At 55.8% G+C, this 26,282-nt stretch overlaps 3 protein-coding genes and 2 long non-coding RNA genes across 8 annotated transcripts in view; all 5 read right to left on the bottom strand.

Annotated features, from left to right (window-relative positions):
- The window catches only part of LOC117877401, a 9,768-nt gene extending 6,260 nt beyond the window's left edge, over positions 1 to 3,508 (bottom strand). For 3 of the 4 annotated variants that reach the window (XM_034770511.1, XM_034770509.1, XM_034770512.1), the window contains exons 1-2: positions 3,367 to 3,508; positions 2,965 to 3,180 (exon numbers count right to left, since the gene is read on the bottom strand). In XM_034770511.1, coding sequence (XP_034626402.1) covers positions 2,965 to 3,180; positions 3,367 to 3,459 — 309 coding nt within the window. In that variant the 5' untranslated portion in view covers positions 3,460 to 3,508. The remainder of the gene's footprint in view (positions 1 to 2,964; positions 3,181 to 3,366) is intronic. The other variant, XM_034770510.1, reaches the window with a different exon arrangement.
- Positions 3,509 to 4,212: 704 nt separating this feature from the next.
- On the bottom strand, positions 4,213 to 13,063 carry LOC117876523 (RING finger protein 112-like). The gene is made up of 9 exons (XM_034768786.1): positions 12,976 to 13,063; positions 10,170 to 10,540; positions 9,644 to 9,859; positions 8,953 to 9,090; positions 8,465 to 8,515; positions 5,531 to 5,587; positions 5,114 to 5,200; positions 4,871 to 4,994; positions 4,213 to 4,298 (listed from the first exon to the last, which is right to left on the bottom strand). The coding sequence occupies exons 2-9, from the start codon at positions 10,416 to 10,418 to the stop codon at positions 4,213 to 4,215; spliced, it is 1,008 nt and encodes a 335-aa protein (XP_034624677.1). The 5' UTR covers positions 10,419 to 10,540; positions 12,976 to 13,063.
- A 3,724-nt stretch (positions 13,064 to 16,787) lies between these two features.
- On the bottom strand, positions 16,788 to 19,149 carry LOC117877415. Its single transcript, XR_004645702.1, has 3 exons — positions 18,749 to 19,149; positions 18,151 to 18,595; positions 16,788 to 17,746 (listed from the first exon to the last, which is right to left on the bottom strand). It is a non-coding gene; the product is annotated as an uncharacterized LOC117877415 (long non-coding RNA).
- Positions 19,150 to 20,893: 1,744 nt separating this feature from the next.
- LOC117877402 lies at positions 20,894 to 23,165 on the bottom strand. Its single transcript, XM_034770513.1, has 4 exons — positions 22,809 to 23,165; positions 22,496 to 22,590; positions 22,197 to 22,349; positions 20,894 to 21,283 (listed from the first exon to the last, which is right to left on the bottom strand). The coding sequence occupies exons 1-4, from the start codon at positions 22,921 to 22,923 to the stop codon at positions 20,924 to 20,926; spliced, it is 723 nt and encodes a 240-aa protein (XP_034626404.1). The 5' UTR covers positions 22,924 to 23,165; the 3' UTR covers positions 20,894 to 20,923.
- Positions 23,166 to 24,498: 1,333 nt separating this feature from the next.
- Positions 24,499 to 25,584, bottom strand: LOC117877417. Its single transcript, XR_004645705.1, has 3 exons — positions 25,387 to 25,584; positions 25,024 to 25,103; positions 24,499 to 24,599 (listed from the first exon to the last, which is right to left on the bottom strand). It is a non-coding gene; the product is annotated as an uncharacterized LOC117877417 (long non-coding RNA).
- Between the last annotated feature and the right edge of the window lie 698 nt (positions 25,585 to 26,282).

Genomic DNA, 26,282 nt, shown 5'->3' with positions numbered 1-26,282 from the left:
CAAAGGTTCAAAAAATCTCTAAAGTACAAAAGCAAATTCACATGCTTCAAAATATATATCAAGTTAAAAAGTATGTCTTTCATACATCTTATAAAATGTCCACCTTATGTACTAAATATAATATATTACGTTTTATAACTAAAAATGCACAACAACCCCATCATATTATCGCTATAAAAATGTTATTGCTTGTATTGTTGTTAGCTAGTGTAAAAGTATGTTATTATTATTGTAAAAAACGTAATAATAATAATACCTTTCATGTCCATGCTCATCATGCATTATCATTACATCCAATCAGAACCCCTAAGATTAAAGCATCCAATGTAAAATCTAAATTCCAAAACGTAATGCAAATAAAAATTTAAAAATATTTGTTGTACTAGTAGTACAAAAGGGGGGGTTGTGGAAGCAGAGAAAGAACTGACAGGAAGGGGATGCAATGCATGACAGTTTGTTAGCAAGAGTCAGGCTAACTGTAACCCTAATAACGCGAGATTTGTAGACCCGAGGATTGTGTGAGGCGAGTGGGAAAGAACTGTGTGAGAAGTTGTTGCGACCTCGTGTAGATAATGTGTAGAAAATATTGTATGTAGACTAGAGTCAAAACAAGTGAGAAAAATAAGATATCAAGATGGCCTATGTATAAACAAAATGCAGCTGTTTCTTATTACTGTCTGTAATGAACGATATAAAGGTTTGCTGTAACGGTTTACCACTAGAGAGACCTGTTTAGCTCTCTCCCTCTACGGAATTGTTAGAGAAAATAAAGTATCTGACTTGCTGTACCCAAACAAAAAGTGAGAACTCTGTTATTCTCCAACACTATCTATCTATCTATCCCCATCCACCCCATCTATCTATCTATCCCCACACGCCCCATCTATCTATCTACCTATCTATCCCCTTGCAAACAGAGGTTCCCAGTGCTGAGGGCTGGGACAGACCCTTTACCCGAGTGAGGTGTGATGGTTCCTTCCCGCTGTATGTCCCTCCACAGAAGGGGCTCCTGATCTGAAAACCCTGCCCTGCTCTCCCGCTCATCCCCCTGACCTAGGGTGTTGGTGCCTGTCTTGCTCGAGGCCACCTACCATCGAAACTGGGGCCCACCCAGCTGCCCAACCCTCCCCCCATCAGGCCAAAGCCCCCAGCCAGAACCCCAATGGTCACTGCTTCCTCCAGCCCCACTACAACTACACTCGCCCTGATGCCTACTCCGATACCCGCACCCACCACTGCCAGGAACCACCCCCCGACCCATGGCCAGGCCCAACCACTCGGCCTTCTTCACTTTAAAGCGCTGCCCATAGGCCGTCAGGAACTCGTCCATCTGCTTGTCCAGCTCCTCCTTCAGCTCCTCCAGGTTCTGCCTGTTTCTGGGGGTCCTCACACCGCAGCTCCCCCCGGCAGCGCTCCAGCAGCTCCTGGCGTTTCCCCTCCAGGCGTCGCTGCATTTCCACAGGCTTCACACTCAGGCAGCGGCGCATGCTCTGGTGGCAACGGTCCTGTGGGGGGCGGGAGAGATTGGCCATTAGGGACAGGTTCTAGTGTTTCCAAGCCACAGGGGGCACCACCATGTCATGCACCCACAGCCCCTTCAACTCCGACCCACCACAGCCCCGTGCTATCCCATCCCTGCCCCTCCCCCCCCCCCAGCTCTGCCGGTGACCCTCACTCCCGACCTGCAGCCCTTCTGTGCTCACCAGCTGCTGCACAAATTGTTCATATTTCCTCCTGGAGGCTTCTACTGCTTTTCTGTTTTCCTCCTCCATCATCGCTGCCATCTGTGGTGGGATGGGAAAAAGGATGGGGGATGGGGATGGAACCATCTCTGAACTGGGAACCCCTCTCCCCCCACTCACCTTTTCCCCATTCCTCTAGGGCCCTGCTCGCTACTGTCACCTCCCCACTTCCCCCTGACCACCCACATTCCCACAGAGCCAGGGACAGCCCCCTAATGACATCACAGCAAGGACCACATTAGCATCACCCCTGTGGAGGGGGCTGGTTCTCCGGCTGGGTCTCTGGGGGTCCCTTATCTCTCAGGGGCTGGGGTCAGGGAGCTCCAATCAGGACATTTTGCAGGGGGCTGTCGTGGTGCCCCCTCCTGGCCTACTTCAACTGGCTAATGGCAGGAAGATCTGGGGTGAGAATAAACTAAAACTGTTGGTTTGGGATTTGGGGGTGTTCTAACCTCCCTAACCCCTTAGGATTGTTTTAAAATCAGTGGGGAAATGAGAGGAAATGCCCCCAAATTGTCCCCTCTACACACGCACTGAATCAGGGGAGGAGAAAATATTTAAAACAAACATAAAGTATGAAAATCAATTTTTCTTCCACTTGTTGAAAATGAAAACCAAAAAAACTTGTGACCGAGGGATGCTGCGGGTGGCTCGGAGCACAGGATCCACGGCCATGTTATTTATCTACTGAGGTCGATGGGATCTGGGCTGGATTCTGATCTCGGTGACCCGGCTGTAAATCAGTCAACCTCTGTGTCCTTTTGTAATCTCACAAAATTACCTGTTGTAAGTTTGTTTTTATCTATCCCCAAACATCCTCATATCTATCTATCCCCTGCATACAGAGGTTCCCAGTGCTGACGGCTGGGACAGACCCTTATCCAGAGTGAGGTGTGATGGTTCCTTCCCACTATCTGCCCCCCGCAGCAGGGGCTCCTAATCTAAACATCCTGCCCTCCTCTCCCGCTCATTCCCCTGACCTGGGGTATTGGTGCCTGTCTTGTTCTGGGCCATCTTCTGTCCAAACCAGGCCCGTGGCCAGTGCCCAACCCCCTCAATCAGGCCAAAGACCCCAGCCCCAATCCTAATGGCCACTGCTTCCTCCAGCCCCACTAGAGCTGCACCCGCCCTGATGCCTACTCCGATACCCGCACCCACCACTGCCAGAACCCCTCCCCCCCCCCCGCCCAATGTACAGGCCCAACCACTCGGCCTTCTTCACTTTAAAGCGCTGTTCATATCGCGCCAAGAACTCCGCCATCTGCTTGTCCAGCTCCTTCTTCAGTTCCTCCAGGGCCTCCTGTTTCTGGGGGTCCTCGCCCCACAGCTCCCCCTGGCAGCGCTCCAGCAGCTCCTGGCATTTCCCCTCCAGGCGTCGCTGCATCTCCAGGGGCTTCACCCTCAGGCAGCTGCTCATGCTCTGGTGGTCACGGTCCTGCTGGGATGGGGGAGTGATCGGCCATTAGGGACGAGCACTAGCATTACCCTGCCACAGGGGGCGCCGCCTCCTCACACACCCACAACCCCCTCACTCCCGATCCACAGCCCCCTGCTACCTCAGCCTTGCCTCCCCGCAGGGATGCTGATGCCCCTCACTCCCAATCCGCAGCCCCTCTGCACTCACCAGCTCCTGCACAAATTGGTCATATTCCCTCTTGGTGGCTTCTACTGCTTTCCTGTTTAACTCCTGTCTCATCACTGCAAATGCCTCAGCCATCTGTGTGGGGAGAGGGAATGGGGTTGGGGGTGCAGATGGGATGGGCCCATCTCTGAACTGGGAGCTCCCCCCACAGTCATCACCTTCCCCACATTCGTACAGGACCTGCTCCTCGCTATCACCTCTGAACTGGTCCCCAACCCCCCACATGTCAATAGAGCCAGAGGGCAGCACCTCGACCCCACAGCCATGACCACGTTGCTGCCACCCCAGTGGAAGGGCTGGTTCTCTGGCAGGGCTTCCTGCAGGTCCCCTTATCTCTTGGGTGCTAGGAGTCCTCGATCAGGACATTTGGTGGAGCTGTTGTGGTGCCCCCTTCTGGGCTAGTGTGATTGGCCAATGTCAGGAGGACCTGGGGTTGGGGTCAATAGAACCAGCCCCCGCCCCAAATCCAGGCTGGAAAGAGAGAGGCGGAGGGAGGGGTGACCTGGTACCTTCATGGGTGAGGAGAAGTCATAGCGTTGGGTCTTCCAATATCGGGAGATGCCCTGCAGGGAATAACGCCTGGGGGAACTGGGATCAGGGACAGCTCAGCCCCTTTGCCCCCACTGAGCCCCTTCCTGCTCCCTGCAGCCCAGCACCCCCTACTGAGCACCCTGTCCCGCTCCCTGCAGAATGGCACCCTGTATTGAATCCCTGTCCCCGCCTTGCGGCCCATTTTGCTGTCTCCCATCCAGCCCCCCCCTTTAACAGCCCCCACTCTCCCACCTTGATCCTGGCAGCCAGCTGAGCCCCCGTCAGCACCTGCCCGGCTCAGTCCATCCGGATGTGTGTCCCTGCTGAGTGCACCACACTGGTGACGTACTCACACAGGCACTGCCGGAAATCCTCGTCTATGTCTGCAGAGGGGAAAAGGACCCAGGCATCCGGGAGGGATCCAGGTGTCCAGGGTAGGACACACGTTAAATGCGATTGGGTGGGCTAGTTTGTGCCACAGGAAATGAGATTCCATCTCTGGGCAACAGCTGCTTAACGCCCCCCACCCCACTGCCTGGGGGAATATGGGGGAGAGGCATGAGGGGGCAAGGAGAGGCTGCAGTGGGGAGACAGCAGTCTCCACTGTGTGGTGCCAGGGGACCCATGAAGACCCAAAAGGGGGACACCAGCAGCGTTCCCCTAGCAGACCAGGACCCCAGCAGTGACCCCCCCCATGTCCCTCTCCCCTCCCACACAGATGCTGTGACCCAGCGAGTGCCCCTGTGCAGTGGGCAGTAGAGTCAATTCTAAGTCAAGGGGGGTGAGCTGGGCACTGGGATTTTGGGGTGGGGGAAGTGCAAGAGGGGAAGAAAGGGGCAGCAGAGGAGAGAGGGTGGGGATGGGGGCAGGGAAGAGGGTGGGGGCAGTGCAGGAGGGGGTGGGGACTGGGGGAGCAGAGCAGGGGGTGAGAGGGGAGAAGATGAGGGTCTCTTACCATCTGGCGTCCCTACCCTGCTCCTGGTGAACTGAGTGCCAGGGTGTGGCAATAAATAGCACCGGGTGCCGCTTGCCCTCAGGGTTTCCAACACCAGGGGCTGCTCAGCAGAGACCTCCAGGTCCTGCGGGAGTCAAAGCAACATTTGTGGCCGTCAGCAGGGAATCAGACCCACTGTGGAAACGTTCAGCTCTGCCCCAAAGTTTGCTGTTTCCATGAACACACGTGGTATCTGATCATTACCTGTGTGATTTCTCCAAGATACTCCTGCCCCACGTCCGCGCCGTAGGCTCCAGAGAGCTGCCAATCTCGCACCAACAGGTCCAGGCGCTGCAACAGAGAGCACAGGAGAAGGGTCACACTGGAGCTGGGGGCACAGAGAGGAGACCAGAGCTGGAGGCTGTTGTCCAACCCAGCCACGGACACTGAGACCCTGGGCATGACGTGGGCGTGGAGGGAGAACAATGGACTGGCTGTTTCTTTGGGGTTTGTCCAGCATCTGGCACAATGGGGTCTGGGTCTAGGACGGGGGCTCTGAGGTGCTCTGGCAATAGAGACAGTGAATAGGAATAGTAAGAATCAGGTGGGATAACAGGACTGGTGGGGGGTGGAACAAGCATTATATCCTCATATGGGGGGTGATGGGAAACAAGGACCCACCTGGATTGGGGCCAGATTGCAGGTCCCTCCAACCTCCTTTGCAACCTGAATGAACATCTGAGATGCAGAAAGAGAGAGAGAGAGAGAGGGCAACATTTTTCCATCTTGAACAAACCATCCCCGCACATGTGACCAATCAAGATTGGCAATACAAAATAAATGAGTGAAATAAATGCCACTGAAACTAAAGGGATCCCAGACAACATTCAGTGGAAACTGATCATTGAAGAGAGAAAAATTGACAAAATGAAGAGAGAAAACATAATTTCAAACAACAATAACTCAACACCAGTAATCAAAGATATAAAAGCAATAACTGAATTCAGAAAACCCAATAGTTGGTTCTAGAAAAGCAGTCACAGAAGACACAGAAAGCCAAAAATCAAACTCATCAAGCCAACAATTGGAGACCAAAAAGAAATAATGAAAAGAAGAAAACTAGTCATTGGAATCAGAAAACCAATGATTGAAACCAGAAAAGCAGTGAAATAAATCACACAATCACTTAACAAAAGCAACACACTAATAATTAATGCCAGAAAACCAATGGTCAAAAATAGAAAACCAGTATTTATCAAAGTCAGAAAAACAGTAATCAAAGCAAGTTATCGGGAATTAACGTCTGAAAGCCAACAATAAAATATAAGTATTTGAAATAAGAAAACCAGTAGTCAAAGAGTCAAAACCAGCAATGCAAGTCAGAAAACCAGATATCAAAGTCAAAATACTGTACCCCAAAGTGAAAGACAGAAAACCAGTAATCAATATCAGAAAAGCAATAACTGAATGCAGAAGTCCAATCATCAAAGCCAGAAAAGTAGTAATGAAAATCAGAAAACCAATAGCCAAAACAGAAAACCAATAATTGAAGGATGAAAACCAGATCAAGGTCACAAAACCAAGTCAAAGTTAGAAAATGAATAGTCAAAGACAGAAACCAATAGTATAAAGAAGCAATAAGTGAACAGCAGAAATGAAAAAAAAGTTTAAACACTCCAAATATATAAAGAAAAATTAAAAGCCGGTAATCAGTAGAGAGACACTAATAAATGAAGCTCTGTAAACAAACACTGAAATCTTGTAACCAATAAACAAAAAGCAGAAAACCAATAATGAACCGCTCCCCTCAAACCAGTGAGATCAAAATCTGACAATCAAAGAATGAAACCCAATAAATGAAATGGGAGTGGTGATAACTAAAGCCACAAAACTGACAAGCATGGACCAAAACACAATGAATGAGAACTGAAAACCAAAGGCTGAAAATCATAGATCGAAACCTGAGAAACAATGAGTGGAACCCAAAAACATGCAGAGAGAAACCCAAGAAATGCTAACATTTGGCTGTTCTTTGAAAGTGGAAATTGGCATGAAAACATTCTGATTTTGTCAGCTTTCCATTTTTCAACAAAACTTTTATTTTCCATCTCCCCACATGGTCACTATGAAATCAACTGACAACTAATGGTGGGTACGAAATAACAAACAGCTAATAGCCAGTAGTGACTCACAAATAATCAATAACTGGCAGCTATTAATGAATATAAAATAACCAATTATACAAGTTAGTTAATTGGCTAAGTGAAGTAAAAGGCCTAAAAGACAACCAGATGGCATTTCTCTTTGTCTGTCTGTATCGTGATCACTTTTTGAGACCACATCTGATCAATTCCCAAATTTCAGGGGACACACTGGGCAACAGTTGAAAGAACGCTACTGACTTGGGGGCGGGGGAAATTGGAAAACGGGAAAGCCCAATTTCCATTTAGATCTGGTGAGTAGCATCAGCAGCCAATGAGCCAATCACTCTGGAGAAGGAAGGTAGCAGGGACTTCTGGGTGCTGAGCAGGGAGAATGGGGGGCACATAAACCCCTGGCATGGGGGGAGGGGGAATTAAGCACACACAGAGGTGGGGCTGGGGGATGGGACATAGGTTTAGGGTTAGGGCTGGTTGGGAAGATTCCAATGGAACATTTTTCCCATCACAAACCCTTAACTAACGCAGAGCGATGCAGGGTTCCCAGGGCTGGCTCCTTCCCATCCAGACTCAGTGTCTGGGTGCAGGGCATGTGCAGGTGGCTCCTGCCCCATATGGGGCACAGACAGAGAGTAGGGCTGGGTGCCACAGGTATATTGGAGCACCAGCCCAAGAAGGCCGAGGTACGGTTGGGTGGGCATTTCCCTTAACTCTGCTGGCCCTGGCTTGGCTGAGCACGACATTCTGGCTGGGCACGTTCTGTGAGAAATGCTGATTTCTGTGGGCACCTGTATCTGGGCTACCCCTTGCTCCATGATGGCACGGTGCCAGGGCCACCAAGAGCGGGTTCGGGCCCCCCAGCAAGGGCGGACCGGCTAAACAGGGCCAACGAGGGGGGGGAAGCTGGGCTCCAGACCCCCTTCTGGACCGCTGGGCCCCGGGCCCCCTTTCGGACCGTCAGGTCCCGGTAATTTGTACCGGTTCCACCCCCTCGTCAGCCCTGGTTCCACCCACCTCAGCTCTGGGTCACCAAAGCTACCACAAGGCTACCTGACCCTCCCGGAAACCTGAGTCTGCAGGCGCATTTCAGATCACTTACGGGAGTGAACCGGGACACAAAAGTCTCTTCTCCACCAGCCCCCCAGCAGGTCCAGCACTCAGCAGTGAGAACCAGAGCTAATTGGTTAATGACAAATAGCCACCAGGTAATGATAAAGAACCAGAAATATGACAGTCACTGATATTTGATTAATTACTGCTCACGTATTACTGTTCAGACTCATTGCTCGAATCCCAGCCTGGGGCAAGATCTCTGGGACTTTCTAAACATCAATAACAGCCTCTAGACTGCCCCCCTCCAATCCTTACATCACCCAGGGTCTTGGGTCCCCCCCAGCAGAGACCTGGCTGGCAGGTCCGTGTCAGTAGAGCTGTGTGTATCCTCTGCCCCACCCACCTCCAAATAATCTGCCTCAGTCTGCTTAAACGTACTGGAAATGTTAAAGATCTGGAAAATAATAATAAGAAAAGGTGAGCCCCCCTGCCAACCCCAAACCTCACCCCACCGCAGCACAGCCCCCCTGCTGGCCCCCTCAGTCCCGTCCCTCGCAGCACGGCTCCCCCACCCAGTAGGAGCTGAGCAATATGCTCAACTCGGAGAGCTTGATGCTGGTCTCCATACGGCGCTGCAGGTCCAGGGAGTCTGTAGGGAACTACAGGGCTGGGACCTTATCCCCATCTGCCCATTTCTTTCCCCCCTCCTCCAGCCCCTCCCGTCTCCCTGCCCCTGCACAGGACTTTGCCCCCTCCAGACTCCCCCATTCCCCTCCCCCCCCACTACTCCAGTCCCCTGCTCCCCTTAGAATCTTCCCTCCACACCACTCTCTTTCCCCTCCCCTACTGCCCCATCCCCCATTCCCCTGCCTGCTTCCCTGCCCCACTCACCCTCCTCCCCTGGGCTTGGACCCAGAGGGGCTGGTCCCACATCCACACGCCCCTCGTCACGGTCGCTGTCCCATTGCGACACTCAAACCTCCCCAGGGCTTCGTCTTCTCGGCCCATCCATGACGCATCCACAGCCTCCTGTAGGGGGTGACCAGGGCAAGGTCAGAAGGGAACGGGGATTGGGTCTGGCATTCTCAGGGGGCAGGGTGGTGGGACACTGGGGGAGGAGGTGGAGTTCTAAGGGTCTGGGGGTGGGGTTACAGCTGGAGGATGGGACCAGTGGTACATGGGGAGGGGCCATGGCTGGAGGGTGGGGCCTGTGCTGCAGGGGGAGGGGCCATGACTGAAGGGTGGGGCCTGTGCTGCAGGGGGAGGGGCCACGACCAGAGGGTGGGGCCTGTGGTGCAGGGGGAGGGGCCACAACCAGAGGGTGGGGCCTCTGGTGCACGGGGAGGGGCCATGGCTGCAGGGTGGGGCCTCAGTTGCTCTGCCCTGGGCCTGGTACAGCGGGAGGGCCCTGCCTGGGGAGAGGGGACCTTTGCTGTAAGGTGCATGGCCAGTCGTGGAGGGGGAGGGGGCCCTTGCCAAGGTGGGTGGGGTTTGTGTTGCAAGGGGCAGGGCCCTGGCTGGGGTGGGTGGGATCTCTGGTTCAGGCGATGGGGCCATAGCTGGGGCTCCTGTCCCCACTCACCGGGCTCTGGAGCCGGCGCAGCAGGCAGTTCATCAGGAAGGATTTTCCCCGGCGCTGCTCCCCGATGATGGACACCAGGCAGACGGGGGCGTCCCCCACCCCACCCTGCTCCAGGCAGAGGCTCAGGGCCTCCTCGTACAGGATCAGGCTGCCTTTGTCATCCAGACGAACCAGCTGCACCGGGCGCCCCGGCTCTGGCTGAGCCCCCGGCCCCTGCTGCAGGGACAGAGCAAGGTCAGAGCTCGGACCCCATCCCAGAGCCAGCCAGTCCCTGCTTCTGGATGAGAGCCCTGTGCCCAATTCCCATCCCCTGAACCAACTAGTCCCTGCCCCTCAGATCAGATCCTCTTGAGCCATTTCCACACCCCGTGAGCCATCCAGTCCCCTGCCCTCCAAATCAGAGGTTGCGCCCCCTAGAGAGGAAAGGCCCCGTGTCCCATTCCCCACTCCGTGATCCACTAGTCCCCGCCCTGGGGCCTGTGAGAGCCTGCGCCCCTTTCCCCTGATTCAGCCTGTCTGGTCTCACCAGCTCCATCTCTTCCCGCAGGGGCTCTGTGATTTTCTTCACCAGGGCTCTCAGCCGCGTGTCTGGGGTCATCCTGTCCCTGGAGCAGGGAGTCCGGCACTCGGGACACTGGTAGCCCTGGGCCGAGACCCTGCGCCAGTGAGCCACGAGGCAGCCCTGGCAGAAGTTGTGGCTGCACTCGATGGAGACGGGGTCGTCCAAGACATCCAGGCAGATGGAGCAGGGGACGTCCTCCCTGAGTTGATCCATCTCTCTAGACCTGCTGAGTGGGGGGAACCTACTGGGTCAGGACCTGGCACCCGGAGCAGTAGGGCTCTGCTGGAGGACGGCTGATCTCTAGCCCAGGTGTGCCCCTTCCTGGCAGCAGGAGTCTGGGGAGGAGCGAGAGAACATGGGAATATTTCTGTGAACAAGCTGTGTGACTCAGTTTACCTGCCCACTTTGTGTCCCTGTCCACCGGGCAGCACCAGAGAGAGTAGACAGATTCTAAGAAGTCATGGCGGAGATTGATAGATTCCCAGGCCAGGAGGGACCAAGGCTGAGCTCCTGGATAACAGGCCAGAGAACTGCCTCCAGTTAATTCCTGTTTGAACGAGAGCAGATCTCTTAGAAACACATCCCACCTCGAGGGAGAATCCACCGCACTCCTTGGTACATTGTTCCCATGGTTAATTCCCCTCCCTGGTAAACACGGATATCTTCTTTCCAGGCTGAATGTGTCCAGCTTCAACTTCCAGCCATGTGGTCACGTTAGAGCTTTCTCTGCTAGCCTGAAGAGCCCATTATTAAATATTTGATCCCCACGTAGGTGCTTTTAGACTGGAGTCAAGTCACCCCGGGAGGTGGGAGCTTCTCTTTGCTAAACTAAACAGCTTGAGCTCCTGGGGTCTATCACTCCAGGCCACGTTTTGTAATCCTTTAACCATTCGCTTGGCCCCCCTCTGCCCCCTCTCCAATATATTCACATCCTTCTTGGACTGCTCCGGAACTGGACACAGGATCCCAGCAGCGGTCGCACCAGCACAAAATCCAGAGGTAAACTGACCTCTCTGCTCCTACACGTGATTCCCCTGTTTGGGCATCCTTAGCACCTTTGGCCACACTGTCGCACGGGGGCTCACGTCCAGCTGATTATCCCCCATGGCCCCCTACACTCTGTCAGCGTCTCTGCGTCCCTGGAGAGACACCCACCCCTCCACCCCCCACCGGGCTGGGAGCATGGCCGATGCTCTTTGGCTGTATCACAGCGCGTGTTGTTGGCTTGTGCCCAGCCTACCCTAGCGCTGGGGCTGTTGGTGACACTGGACTTTTCTCTGCTGCCTACAGTCTGGCAGACACCATGTGCCACGGGTTAATCACTGGCAGTGCCACGCCCGGCAGGGGCACAAGCCTCTGAGAGGAGTTTGATCTCAGTCAGACTCGCTGCCGAGGGCAGCTGAGGAGACACAGGAGCTCCTGGAGCCGAGAGGCACCGAGCTCGGCCTTAGGAAAGGCCACGCTCAGGGCCTAACAAGGAAATAGCTTCCTTCCCATCATGCAGTGAGCTGGGTGCTGACTGGCCGAGCTTTCCTCCAGCTGGCGTGAGAGCAAATTCGCCTTCTCATCCCCACAGAGCCCTGGGCATTGGGTGGGGGAAACTGAGGCACAGAAAAGGGAAAGAACATGCCCTGGCCCAACCCCACTCCCCTAACACTGGGCTCTGGTCCTGGAGCACCAAAGTCTCCTCTTTTTCTGCTGGAGACTCCCCAGTTTCCCACCCTGGGATCCCTCCCAGCCATGATGGGCCCCAAAGGAGACCGGCTCTATCTGTCCTACCATCAGTGATGTCTCCTGAGCAAGCACCAGGGCCAGCCCAATTCGTTTTTTCATCCTAAGTGGACACTCCCTTCCCCCCCATCAAGATAGAAGATGGGAATTTTGTTTCCCTCCCTCTTTGGATGAAATCTATCAGGATTTCATCCACCAAAAAGTTGCCAGATTCACAGGGCAGTTGGGGTTTTCCTGCAATCCCCAGCTGCTGGAGGCATGGGATTGCTGCGCTGTGATAAGGCAAAGCAGTGCGCATCACAGGCACAAAATAACCCACGGAAAGAGCCAGCCCCCTAAAAAAGAGGGGTTCTATATATTTGCTTGCTGGTCTTTGGAGCCCCTTTTCCAGCTTCTCCCTCCAGTGGCAAGGGCTGGAAAAGCGGCTCCAAAGACCGGCAAGCAAATATATAGAACCCCTCGTTTTTGTGTGTGTGTGGGGGGGTGAACATCTGAGGGGCCGGTTCTCCTTCCATAGATTAGCTTGTGCCTGTAAATGTCCCGATCGCGGCTAACGCAAGACAAGCCACTGTTCTGGGTGATTCCACAGGCCCAAAGGTTTGCCCGGGTTTTAGCTGGTTGAACTGGTCAGAGTTTGACAGTGTTTCAAATCACGCCATGAGCCAGACCCAGCATTGGGGGTAGATTAGCCGCTGTCTGAGCCTATCTTTCTGCTGGACAGAGGGCAAGGTCCGAACTGCCCCTGTCCCACCCCCCAACCCCCAGCTGCAGGGAATTTCCGCCCCACAGAGAGCCAGGACTTATCATGTGACTTGGCAATGCCCTAGCACAGTTAGGGAGGGTGAAACATGGGGAACAAGCAGGGACGATCCTGCCCCATGGGTGGGAAATAGACTGCGGGGGACAACCCTGCAACCTGGGGGAATAGAGCACAGGGGACGATCCTGCCCCTTGGCGGGGGAGGGGGATAGAGTGGGGGGGACAATCCTGCTCCTTGCGGGGGGATGGGCTCCACATGCCCTCCGCCTCCTGCTCTTACCCGGCCAAATCGCTGCTTCTCTCCGTGCAGGCAAAATTTTGTCTGAGAAACCAAAGCGTAACTCCGTGTGTCTTATCCTTCCAGCAGCCCAGCTGGTGGGAGTTTGAAGGTGGGTGGGGCGGCTCTGCTCTCACATTGTAGTGCGAGGAGGTGGGAGGCAGAGTGCGTGTGGGAGGGGAGCACAGAGAGGCCTGGAGAGGTGGGGCCAGGCTGGAAAAGCAAGTGACAGAGACTGGAGGGTGCAGAGAATCTTCATTCCCCAGATCCCCGCCACGGGCTCTTTGGAGCAGCAGGGTCTGGAAGTGCACGTGCTTTAAAAGGCACCGAAAGTGCCAGGAACTGTGATCAACTTGGGGGGCCAGACAGCTTGGCCAGAGATACACCCCCTAGTGAATTTCTGGATGTTACCCCTGCCGCTCCGTCCAGAAATGACATCCCCAACTGCCTCTTCTCAGAAATGAGGCATTTCTTAGAACTGAAAACAAAAACCCTTAGCAAATATTGAACTCTTTCCACTGCTGGGTAATGGTCACCTGGGGCTGAGATGCAGTCACCTCTGGGGTGGAACAGCTGAGGAACAGCAGCACAGCAACACTACATGGGGATGGCTCGCCCAGCGCTGAGATGCAGCTGTCTCTGGGGTGGCTTCTTCAGATAACGTGATCTTATGAATGGGTCCTTTTGTCTTTGGAACTCACTGCCACATGAGCCCTGCTATGTATCCTGGGGCTCTTTGCTGAGGCTTTTTACTGCTTTTTACTCCTGTTTGATGGTCTCCTGTCTGGTATTTCCCAGGTTTTGGTTCTTTAGATTAAGGGTGAACCACTCAATAAGACTCATAGATGTTAAGGTCAGAAGGTCATCTAGTCTGACCTCCTGTACATTGAAGGCCACAGAACCTCACCACCCACTGCTGTAATAGACCCCGAACCTCTGGCTGAGTTACTGAAGTCCTCCAGTCGTGGTTTAAGGACTTCAAGTTACAGAGAATCCACCATTGACACTAGTTTAAACCTGCAAGTGACCTGTGCCGCGTGCTGCAGAGGAAGGCGACCCCTCCCCTCAGGTCTCTGCCAATCTGACCTGGGGGAAATTCCTTCCTAGTCCCAAATATGGCGATCAGTTAGACCCTGAGCTTGTGGGGGAGACCCAGCAGCCAGACACTTGAGAAAGAATTCTCTATAGTAACTCAGAGCCCTCCCTATCTAGTGTCCCATCACCGCCTGTTGGAGATTTTTGCTGCTAGCAGTTACAGATCGGCTACATGCCATGGTAGGCAGTCTCGTCATCCAATCCCCTCCATAAACTTATCAAGCTCAGTCTTGAAGCCAGTTAGGTTTTTCGCCCTCACTGCTCCTCTTAGAAGGCTGTTCTAGAACAAACTATCTTCTGCCTGAGTCTGTAGTGGGCCTCACACAACAGCTATCAGAGAGGGGCAAGCTGGCCTCAGTCCATCTCAATGTGGTGCTAACTCTGAACCCTACTAATGGCAAGCCACTTCTCAACACCCCACATCTTCACTTTGGATCGCAGGCTAGGAGGCAGGAAGTCAGTGATCAGACAATGAAAAGTTACACAGCCAGCTGTGAATGCTGTTGGGTTTTCTCAGAGTGCATCACGGCCGTGACACCCTCCACTCTGCATTGGATTTGTTTCCTGGCTGACGCGGGTGGAAATCGAAAGAAACATGGGAATGGCTCTTTCTGGGAAAGAAAAGATTTAGCAGATTTTATCTGCTGTCTAGGCATGCAGCCAGCATGAAGTCACTCAAAAAGCACTGAGTTGCAGCTGATGCTGGGGTGGGACAGGTGGGTAACAGCTGCAGAGTCGCACTGAAGTTCTCAGTGGGGACTTTGCTGTCACCAAAGGCTGTTCCAGGAGAGCATCTCCTTTGGGCTTTTACTGCCATTGGCCATGATACACTGACACTCTGGAACCCTGTATCCCTCAGTAGCACACAGTATCCACCACTGTGATATGATTATGAGATGTTTTGTATTATGCATGACTTGTGAGGTGGTATGTAAAATGTCTGGATCTGTTGAACATTAATAACCTGTTGGATTGGATGTGCTGTCATGGTATGGGAAGTTATGCTCTCTGTGCGTTTCTGAAATATGTTGTGAGGTTGGGAGACGCCCACAGCCAGCTTTACAGTAGAAACAAAGGAGGGCCAGAAAGGTGTTGATGGCCCATCAGGAAGAATCCACTCTCTGGGAGACTCCTTGGAGAGGGCACTTAGTCAGTGGGGTACTGCCTGACCAATGGGCTTGCCTGACCCCCATGACACAGCAACCATCTTTCTAGCAACTGAAAGAGAGTATAAAAGAGGGACAGAGACATCATAGAATATCAGGGTTGGAAGAGACCTCAGGAGGTCATTTAGTCCAACCCCCTGCTCAAAGCAGGACCAACACCAACTAACTCATCCCAGCCAGGGCTTTTTCAGGCCTGACCTTAAAAACCTCCGAGGATGGAGGTTCCACCACCTCCCTAAGGAACCCATTCCAGTGCTTCACCACCCTCCTAGTGAAATAGTGTTCCCTAATATCCGAGCCTGGACTCTGTGACTGCATTAGTCGCCAACAGGGGAGTGTGACAGGAGAGGACACAGAACATGTCTACAAATAACTTTTTCTGGACTGCTGAGGTGGGAGGAGAAGCCAGATTCCATCTGGCACTGTAGGACTCTGAGGACGCTCTGGGATCAGGAGCGAAGTCTCTGGAGCCTCGGGAGGTGCAGGTTTGGAGACATGTGGCTCCTACCTAGTCCAAAGTAACCTGCCGTGCTCCCCCACAAGAGCCATGTTAACAGGCAACACTGCCTCTCTCTTTCCTTGGCCACATGTATCGTGTCCTTTTTCTGGTGGCTAGTCCAGAAAAGGAGGACAAGCGCTCACTACTGCTACCACCTGACGGAGTTGCAATAGCCCCAGAATCTGGGACTTCAAGCCCCTAGAGTGACCTCTTACCTTTATAGACCCACCCCCCCATACACAGCTATTTTAAAGTTTAGCCTGATAGCAAAGAGACCCCTTTTCAACCCTTCAACACACAAGAGAAAGCCGGCAGCATTTCTTATTAACTATTTATTTCTCCTCTCCTGGCTCCCAAACTGCTTCTCCTCCCTACTGCCGCCAGCCACCTTCGAGTTCTCCCTCTTCTCTCCCCGGCTCTGCTCACTTGATTGCAGCAGCTCAGCGGATGGTCCAGCTTTACTCTTTCCCTTCCATTCTTCTTCACTTCTTTGGGTGGCTGCATTTGCCATTGAGCAGGCTGATGGAAATACCCGAGTGCTCTGTCTAGGCCAGGGGTCTCCAACACGCGGCCTGCGGGGCTATTTCTCTAGGTAAGCGGCTCCGGGCCACAGGCCAATGCCATCCTGCACCCCAACCCCCTGCCGTGAGCCCCCTGCCTGCACCCCAACCCCCTACCTCATCCCTCCAACTCCCTGCCCTGAGCCCCCTGCCTGCACCTCAACCCCCTGCTGCACCCCAACTCCCTGCCCTCAACCTCCTGCCACATCCTACATCCTTCCTGCACCCCAACTTCCTATCCTGAGCCCCCTTCTGCATCCCCCACCCCCTGCCCTGAGCCCCTTGTCTGAACCCCAACCCTCTGCCACACACCACACTCCCGCCTGCACCCTGTACCCCAACCCCCTGCCCAGAGCCCCCTACTGCACCCCGACTCCCTACCTCACCTCTCCCTGCCCTGAGACCCCTGCACCTCAACTCCCACCCTGAGCCCCTGCCACACTCCTCCTGCCCCCTCTGGGGGCAGGACTGGGGGCAGCGAGGGGGGGGTGTCAGTGATGCGGCCCTCAGGCCAATGAACTAGTCCTCAGCCGGCCCTCGTGGTCATTTGAGTTTGAGACCCCTGGTCTAGGCTCACAGGCCCAGCAGCTAAAGCCAAGCGCTGCTGAAAGCAGGGGGAGATTAGCCTGGATTGGCAGGAGTTGATGCTTGACCCATAGGGACCCCAGGCACTGCCGCTGCTGCCACCTTCATGGTGAATCCTCCAATGCCTCGCCAAAGGGCTCTTCCACATTCTGCAAACTGGCCTCACGGGCTGACTGTCTAGGAGAACAGAAACCCTTTGTTAGAGCCGGAGAGTCTCTTGCCACGGCTCCCTGAGGGTCACAGTCAAACATCTGCGAGTCTCTAGGAGGCTCTCAAGCAGTTCCCTGCTCAGGCACTTGGCACCCACTAGGCAATGCCACTGTCAGAGACCATTGCAAGGGGAGCTCAGCAGATGGTCCCTTCTATGGCTTCCTGAGTGGGAGGGAGGTTGGTCTTGTCATTTAAGGCCTAGTGTCAGAGTCAGGGCTCCTGGGTTCTCGGACTTTGGAAATGGGTGGAGTCTAGCGGTTGGAGCTGGACTGGTATCAGTCCCACGCTTCCTTCCTGCCTCTGTTAGGGACGTTGTGTGTGACCTTGCAGCCAGTTGCTTTCTATCCCTATGCCCCAGGGGACAGGGATAATACTGACCCACCTCAGAGGGGCTGGCAGGGGTCACCAGCATCATGACTCAAGTTGGAACCAGTTGTGCTCTTCGTAGTGAAGGGCCCAGATTCAGTCCCCATGGATGCCCAGGTTGTCTGTATTGTGGCCCTGGTTTGACTCACTTAGCATTACAGGCTTTTTAGCCCGGTCCTGCCCAGGCATGGTGCATCTGCTCCTGGCCCTCTCATCACACAAAAGAACATGGCCCACCAAGGACAATCCATCACCTCCCATCTGGTGTTCAGCTCCAGGATGGATGGGGAGCCCTAGCCAGACCATAGAAAGACAGGGGGGTGTTCTTTGGTTGAAACTGCTGGAGCTTCAGCCTCTGCTCCCACCTCCACCCCCACGCTAAGGGCTTCAAAAGTGGTGCCTGACCCCAGGTAAACAAAGTAGCCGAGCTGAGGCCAGGGTGGGACTGATCCTAAGAAAAGAGTAGATTTCTCCTCTGCTCTAGGGAGATTCCCCTAGGAAAAGCAGCTGGGGTGGGGCGATACAAGCACTACCCCTCAGCCCTTGAATAGCGGGCAACTGGGACTTTGGGAGCCAAGGGACTGGTGTATCTTGCTGGAGATCAGAAAGGGGCAATGGAGAAATTGTACCAAAGTCAATGTCACGGCTGGGTCAAGGGCAGCCAGACCTACTGGTCAGAGCCAGAGTACACACTCACATGACATGAGTGGAGAGTCAGCCAGGTCAGGATACTGGAAGATCAGCAGCAAAAGACAAACGTGCTATCACCACCACAACTCAGGAAATCAAGCCAGGGGAGCGGCAGCAGAACCAGGCAGCGCACGGTCCAGAACCGGGAGCAGGCCTGGTATTCAGTCAGCTTTGTGTTCCTGCTGCTGTCTTACGCAGGGCCAGGGGGCCAGTGAGCTTTCCTGGGACTCCTCCAATAGGACCTCAGGAGTGGAGCCTCAAACTGGGGCTGAACTTCATGGGTCCGAGGTAAGCAATTTTCAGCAGGCTTCCAGGTGGAGGGTTGGAGTGTGGCTGCTCCCATGAACCCTGCAGACCCGGGTTGGAGACCCCTGGGTCGTGACAGTGAGTGATCTCTCCCCGCTCAAACCTCCTGCAGCAGGAAACAGTCTCCAGGATCCTGGACACCGCCTCTGAGAATAAAATGAGGATATCATGATGAGAAATAGGGCTCTGTACCAGGGCTGGGATCCAGGGACAGGGAAAGCTCCCAGACAGGCTATGCATCGGGGATGCCATTTCTCCCCCAAGAGACCCACACGCCCCAAGAAGTAAATGGCTCTTACCTCCATGAGGGACTGGGGTCTTCCATCTAAGCCTCTTTGAGAGCCGGCATTGCTGGGACGAGGTGACCTGTCCCCACTGCTCCCTGACGTGGCTCAGCTAGAGGAAGCGCCTGTCTGGGAGGCTGTGGCAGATCCCAGGGCCTGAAAGACAGCTGGAAGGAGGCTCCTATTCCTGTCACACCCAGAGACCCCATAGAAGGGCCAAGGGGAGAATAAAGGGCAGAAGGTGAAGCTAGCCCTGAGCCTCTGTCCCACCCCCACCTCCTCAAAAGTGGAGCTTTCCAAGCTCCAGTGGGGCTGTGGCCCTGACACAAGGGCTTTTCTGCACCATATGGGGCAGGGAGAGCTCTGCCTGGGCGCAGCAGGAATGAGGGGGGGTAGACCAAGGAAAGGGCGGAGGGGAGTGGGTGCAAGAGAAAGAGGTCCTGCCCCATATGAAGGAATTTGGGGGGCAGAGGGAAGAACCCTGCTCCACAGAGAGGGGAGAGCGTTTCTGTGAGTGCCAGGGGGCTCCATTTTCCCTTTTCGCTCTCCCAATCAGAGGGAGGCCACTCCAGCTGGCCCAGTCTGGTCCTGACCAGAGTCTGCAGGGTAGCAGTGGGCCCACAATAGGGTTGGGCGGTTTTGACAGGGTTGGGACTCACCAGCATGGCGCCTCCCGCTGGTCGCTCTGGGAATTAGCTCAGTCCATGGGGAACGCCCTCTGCTGGCAGCGTCCCATCAGTCTCTTGTCCTCCATTGGCATCTGGAGCCACATTGCTCACCGCTTGACACTGCCCTGCAGGCCACTGCCCCTCCAGCAGTGCCCACTAGTCCATCCTCACCCCATTCCAGGGGCGGGGGTTAGCAACAGTCCTTGCACCTGCCTCGGTGGCCAACTGCAACCCCCAAAGTCTAGCCCCTTGTCTCAAGGGCCGGTTACAATTTGTCTCGGCCATCGGATGGCCAGATGCAGTACTACCCAGCCCGAGATGCTGGTCTCCTGCTCTGGAGACAGACCTTCCCCCATGAAATTCTGGGGGAGACTACCTCCTGCTCTCCTGGGCAGCCATTATATAGGGCCTAGTTTAGTCCTGATTCGCTGGCTCTAATCTCGGCCCTGATTGGCTCTTAGTTGGCCCTTCTCTGATTGGCTACCAGCCTCTGCAGCCGCTCTGGCCTACTCTAGCGCCTCTTGCATGGGGGTGGAGCAGCAACCCCACCTCAGCGATCAGCTGTCGCAACCAGGCTGTGGCCTGGGCTGCGGGGCTGGCTCCAGGCACCAGCGGAGGAAGCACATGCCTGGGGCGGCATTCCGTCCATTCTTGGGGCAGCACAGGCCGGGCAACTTTTTTGTTTTTTGCACTTCAGCAGTTTGGGCGGCGGCAGTCCGAGCGTTGTTGTTGGTTTTTTTTCTGCTTCGGCAGTTCGGGTGGCAGCAGTCCAAGTGGTTGGGGGTTTTTTGGTTTTCTTTTTGCTCACTTTGGCAGTCCGAGCATTGTTGTATTTTTTTTTTTGCTTGGGGCAGCAAAAATGGTAGAGCCGGCGCTGCTGGGCTGAGGTCGCTCAAGTGGTCAGCCCCTCAACACACTGTATCGGGGGTGGCTCAGGCCTGGGCAGGGCCCAAGCACCCCACAAACAACCAGACTTCAAGGGCGGGCCTTGGCCTGGGTGGAACCCTGGCATCCAGCAAACAGACAGACTTGATAGGGCTGGCTCTAGCCTGGGCGGGGCCCCGGTGGCCAGCCAACAAACAGTTCCTGTCCTGGGCTAGAGCCTCCTTGCACCGTGTAGGGGGTCAGCCACCCAGGGTGGGTGGCAGGGGGACGCGGTCCCACCCTCCTCCCCCGCGTCCCAGCCCAAGGCGCTGGCAGGGGCAGGATTGGTTGCCCCTGCGTCGGCGGGGATCCAGCCGCAACACGCCGACTGAGCCGCACCGGGCTCTGCAGCCAGCAGCTTCCGGGCTGCCCCTGGGCTACTTCCTGCCTCCCCGGGGTTTGGTACCTGCGGCCTCCAGGCCTCTTCCAGCTCCTTGGGGTAAACCGCAGCGGGTACTCCGGGCCAGTCCTCGTCCATGTCTGGGGTTAGGGTTAGGGGACTCTGGAGAACAGGCCAAGTGTCCTCCTCTGTTGCAGGCTGTCCCCCAACTGTGGTGAAGGGCCGGCCTTTTATATTTCCGACCCCACGCCCCAGTCCTTATGGCGAGGGGGGCGGGGCGATATAGACTCTGCCCTCCAAGGGGCGTGTAGGGGGGCCCTTGCTCTCCCGCTCGGAGGGAGGCCGCTCAGTTGCAACAGAGTCTACCAGAGGCCCTGGTGGCCAGCCAACAGGTGAGGGGGGTGGGGCAATATAGGCTCTGCCATCCAAGGGGCGTGTAGAGGGGCCCTCGCTCTCCTGCTCGGAGGGAGGCCACTCAGTCTCACTACACTCCCCGTTTAGAGGGAGCAGGAGTTGCTGGTGGCCTTGGAGGCAGAATTCCTGCAGCGCCTCCGGCACTTGGCGCAAGTGCCGGATGATGTGAAGTTGGTTCATTATGTTGGCTGTGACGACCTCCTGCTGCAAGGGAACGAGGACCTGTCAGAGACTCAGATGCCCCCGTGGAATCAGGGGGAATTAAGGGCACCTGGGACCAGCAGCAATTCCACCCAGCACCCGCGCACCTCTGAGGGATGAAGTCCCCCTGCTGACCCCCAGAATGGAGTCTTGTTTTCCTTTCAAGGGACCTCCAGTGCCAACAACCTCCTTGTAGGGGGAGCTCCTGCCACCTCCCACCCAGTGCCCCTGACAGCTGTTCCACCTCCAATCCACAGCTCAAGTTCTCTGACCCCTCTCCTCCACCCCCACCCAGGTTGGGGGCTCTAGAGGGGTGGGGGGCAGAGGGATTCTGGCAACAGTGAAGTGGGATGTGGGGAGCTTGAGACCTTTCCCCAAGTCATCCCAGCCACTGATGCTGAAGCTGCAGGATGGCAGCCCTGGTGAATGGGGCAGATCAGCAGCCCCTGCTGACTGAATCCTCCCGTTCTCTCTAGAGCGAGTCCAGCCCTGCCGGCAGCAGGACGAGCTTCCCCAGCCCATGTGCCTCAGAACTGCCTGGTCAGTCGCCATCACCCCTCAGTCCTTGGCCTCCCAGGCTGCCAGTGACGGGAACAACTCTGGGTGGTGGCGCGGGTGACAGGAGAGGCTCGCAGAGGGCACGTAGAGGACTCTGCTGCCCTTCCCAAGAACAGAAGTCCGTGCTGAGGCAATGCTTGTCATTCATTAGCCTTGCTAAAGAGCTGGGCTGGAGCTGCTCCGGGGACAAGCTGGCTCCCTCCTGCTCATGGAGGTGAATTCATCTCCCTTCCCAGGAGCACCTGCTCTTACTCTCATTCCCCACCGGTCGCCTTGCTGCCAGGCCGGAGAATGGCCAGAGGATGGGAATGAGGCCTGGGCCCCGCCCCAGTCTCCTCAGTCTAATGCAGCTGCTTACCTTGCTCCCCATCAGCTGCTCGGCTTGCCCCAGGAGGGAGTAAGTAAGGAGCAGCCCAGCCTGGCTGACACGCAGCAGGGGGTCGTGCATGGCCAGCACTGCTGTCTGCAGGAAGAATCTTCTCTGCCCCTCCGAGAAAAATTTGGCAAAAACCTGAAACCAACCAGATGTGAGGCTTCAGCAGATTGCCCCGAACCAGGCTCCAAATCCTGGCCTAGAACGGCAACTCCGTCGCATGGCTCCAGGAGGCAGCCACCTGCCCTGCAGAGCTGTGTCATGCCCTGGCAGAGTGTCCTTACCTCCCCCACCCTGGCGGTGTTCTTATAGCCAAGGAGCCTGCTGTCCTGGTGCCAGTCCCAGCACCAAAGGTCTTCGACCTCATGGATGTTCAGGTCTGGGAAAGAGAGAGACACATACACATTGGTCATTCTAGTTGCAGGGCTTGTGTCCTTCCAATCCCATTGGTGGCTGCACAGTGGGCAGAGCCCAACAGAACTGCAGGGGTGATGGAGAACACAGAAAGAGAGAGAGAGAGACTGATCCACCAGCCGGGGTCACTCGGAGAGAAATTGGCTGGGGTCCCAGTCTCACTCGTCTAGCCGGGTTCCTTACCCCTCTGGCGCAGCAGGAGTTGGTAGAGCCGGTAAACCCCCTCCCTGGCCTGCCGGCTGATGTCCTCGTCTGGGTCACCGACGAACAGAGCCAGCTGTGCCACGTGGTGACCCATCCTGGGGAATTCGGCTGAGTTCTAATGGAAGGGAGAGGGAGAGGGGACTCCATCAGCATTTTCCTGTCAGCTCCCAGTCCCCGCCTGGGCCAGGATTCTCCTTCCCCTCAGCCCCTCTGCAGGAGATGCTAGAGGATAGGAGCTAGAGCTGGATCCTTAGTTATCTCTGCCCGCAAGGGAGCCCGGAGAACAGGGATGTGGGCAGTGCCCTCCAGGAGGATTTGCTTCCCCAGCTGCTCCAGGATGACAGGAAGGCAAGAACCTGAAGAATACTCTCCTTACAAGCGAGAGTCGCCACTTAACCAGGACAAGAAGAACTTGACTTAAGCCAGGCTCATTCTCTGCTCTGACTCTGCCTCCCCAAGAGGAACACTCCTAGCCCACAGCCCCTGCAGCAGCAGATCCTCCAGCCCGTTGGAACCGGCCCCCCTACGCCTGGAGTCAGGAAGCTGGGCTCAGAGGCCACTTACGTCAAAGTCAGGGAGGGAGATGACGGACGTGAGCAGGGCCGCGCTGCTCCTGATGGCCCTGGCTCTCTCTTGTGGCACCCTGGACATGGTCCAGTAGTTAATGTGCTGTGGGGAAAGGAGGCAGCTCAGGATTGATGAGGGGGTGCATTTGTAGTGCTAATGCCCACCCCCCATCCCAAGGGGGCTGAGACATTGCATGCGGTGGGGGTGGAATATCTGATTCATTGACTGCAGAGCTTTAGAAGGGGACTCTTGCTCCCAGGACGATGCTTGTATCCTGCAGGTCACAGCTTGTCATTGTCTCTCTAGATTGGGACAATGCTCGGTGTTGGGGCTGGTCCCATCCTCCCTGAACTCCTGATTCCTGAATAGCTCCCCAGGAAGGAGACAGACCCCTCCCTGCTCCCTGGCTCTCAAGTCCTTGGCTCGGTGAAGGGACTGAGTTTGAGCACAATCGCCCCAGGAATCTCGGGGCCCGTCAGAGACAAGGGCTGATTCTCTGGGGCCCTCCTATTTCTCTAGGAATGAGGCTGTGGCTCTTCTCTGAGGACCATCTTCTGGATCTCCCAGGAGGGGTTCAGACTCTCACTCCCCAAGCCAGCCGGGGGCCCTGTGGTTAGTGCTCAACACAAGCAGGCAGAGCTCTGGCTTGAAGTCCCAGCTCCTTCCTCTGTCCTTCAAGGAGGAAAGGCCTGACCCTGCATTGCACTGACTGCCCTGACCAAGGATGGCCACTGGGGGCCCAGCTAGGAGGACAGACTGGAAAATGGATCTAAGAGTTAAGGTAAAATTGCCCCCACCCCCTCATTGGGCTCACCTCCAAGATGTAGTGGAGCTTGTCCGTGTCTGGGGTCTTTGCCAGCAGGTTCCCCAGCACGGCGTCCAGAAGGTCTGGTATGACCCTATGCAGATCCTCCAAAGCAAGGGAGAGTCATGGGTCAGAGTTAGGGAAACTGGGGCTACACCTGCCACAGGATGGGAAGAGGGGCCTCTGGGAAGCACTGGTGAGACCCCCAAACACATATCCTGGCCTCTCTCATTCACATCCCACTGCAGGCAATTAGCAAGGATTCGGGCAGGATAACAGCTGGCTGATCTACCTGGACTTGGTTGGTGTCCATCTGTGTGCCCAGGGTGAAGACTGCGTGCAGGGTGGCTCGGAGGAGGTGGGTCTCCAGCTCCGGCTCCAGGGCAGGTGTCATGGTGCTGGCAAGAGAGAGGAGCAGGTATTAGACTGTGCAGTGCGGGGGTGGGACTGGCACCAACACGGACGTGAAACTGCAGGGAAATAGGCAGAGGCTGGCGAGAATGGAAACTGAGGCACTGAGCCAGGGAATGATAAGGCCAAGGTTTCCCAGACCGACAGTGGCAGGGCAGGAATGGCGCCTGTTCCCTGGACCCTGCTGCCCCTCCTGTATCTGATCCTGGGAGTCAGCCTCTCCCCAAAGCCATTGCAATGTGACTGGAGTGAAAAGAACAGAGCAGCCAGGAGAGGGAGTGACCCTTCCTGCCACCTCTGCCAGAGGAGCCACCCTTGGGAGGTGAGCTGGGAGTGGGAGGGGTAGTGACTCCCAGCCACGGGCCTGAGCAGCACCGGGGTTAGGGGAACCGGGCGGGAGGGTCTCGGTACCTGAGGTTGGCCACAGCAATGAGGGAGTTGGCCAGGACGGCGCTGGGTGGAGAGTTAGGAGGAAGCTCCTCAATGAGCTCCTGTGAGACGCAAAGGAGACAAGGGAGCGTGTGAGATTCAGGCCTCACTGACACTCCCCAAGGAGGAGATTACACAGCCAGCAGGATCCCCCAGCTGCCTCCCGCTCCTCCGATTCCTGCCCACTAGTTCTCCCGTCTCCTCTCCCCAATCTTCAGCCCCAGCAATCCCTGCCCTCAGCTGCCCTCCAGCACCAGCCATCCCCCAACCCTCGGCCCAGGGAGACCCCTGCCCCTCCCATGTCTCTGTCCACCCTCCAGCTGCCGGGCGCGGTGTCTCACTCACCACAATCCTCTCCGCCACAGCCGCCTTCGAGCAGTGTGGCTCCAATGTGTAGTCCCCTCTCTGCTGGGCAGCGAGGCACGCGGGGTAGATGGCGTGCAGGAACACGAGCTGCTGCGCCTCGTCCTGCGCCCACCAGGAGTGGGGTTAGGGGAGAGAGAGCCAGTTAGCAAGGGACCTCCCTGCCCCAGCCACACCAGCTGCAGGACTTAGGCCTGAATGGGGGATAGTGGGGACCTGCCTATTGTTCAAATCACCCACGACTCCTCCACGATCAGGGTCAGGAACTGGGACAGTGCCTGTGGGGGGAGGAGACTCCGGCTGGTGTGTGACAAACACCCCCATCTTGGGGGTCCCAGATCATGAAGGAGAAAGGTTCCCATTAGGGCCAAGACCTTCTGCAGGGGGTCAGGATGCTGGGAAGGAGCAGGACAATCTCAGTTCCAGCACCGCTGGGGAACGTTTGTACCTTTTCTTGGGCATAGAGCTGCTCTCGGATGTTCATGAGAGCAGCCTCCTCTGTTACCAAGTCTACCCGTTCTTCTTTCTCCTCATCGTCCTCGGAGTCCCTGGCGGACGCTGCACCAGGGAGAGAAGGGGACAAGGTGACTCCTGCTGCCACTCGGGGGAAGGACAGGGGCATGGTGGGACAATGTGTCCCCTTCCCACCTCCGGGACATAGGGCAGATTGGGCCCCACACTCCCCCCTCTCAGTGATGGCATCAGCCCCCAACTCCTTCAGGAGCCCATAGCAAAGAGACCCTCCCCACTGTCCTGGACTCCCTTGGAGGTGCCTCCCCCCACCCCCGCCCAATGGAGCACCAAGGACCAAAGTGGCAGCATCTAGTGTCCGTGGGGTTCACATGGCTCAGGCCAGACACCTGGGCTGGAGACCTGCC

This window comes from Trachemys scripta, chromosome 4 (assembly GCF_013100865.1).
Source record: "Trachemys scripta elegans isolate TJP31775 chromosome 4, CAS_Tse_1.0, whole genome shotgun sequence".
Lineage (NCBI taxonomy): Eukaryota > Metazoa > Chordata > Testudines > Emydidae > Trachemys > Trachemys scripta.
This window is presented reverse-complemented; position numbering and strand designations above follow the sequence as displayed.

Coding starts and splice junctions, on each gene's coding strand:
- LOC117876523 (XM_034768786.1), bottom strand. CDS start 10,418: ATGGATCAACTCAGGGAGGACGTCCCCTGCTCCATCTGCCTGGATGTC. Junction 9,860..10,169: donor TGCGGGAAGAGATGGAGCTG/GTGAGACCAGAC, acceptor CTGTCCCTGCAG/CAGGGGCCGGGGGCTCAGCC. Junction 4,995..5,113: donor ATCTTGGAGAAATCACACAG/GTAATGATCAGA, acceptor TGACTCCCGCAG/GACCTGGAGGTCTCTGCTGA.
- LOC117877402 (XM_034770513.1), bottom strand. CDS start 22,923: ATGGGTCACCACGTGGCACAGCTGGCTCTGTTCGTCGGTGACCCAGAC. Junction 22,591..22,808: donor ACTCCTGCTGCGCCAGAGGG/GTAAGGAACCCG, acceptor TCTCTTTCCCAG/ACCTGAACATCCATGAGGTC. Junction 22,350..22,495: donor ACACCGCCAGGGTGGGGGAG/GTAAGGACACTC, acceptor GGTTGGTTTCAG/GTTTTTGCCAAATTTTTCTC.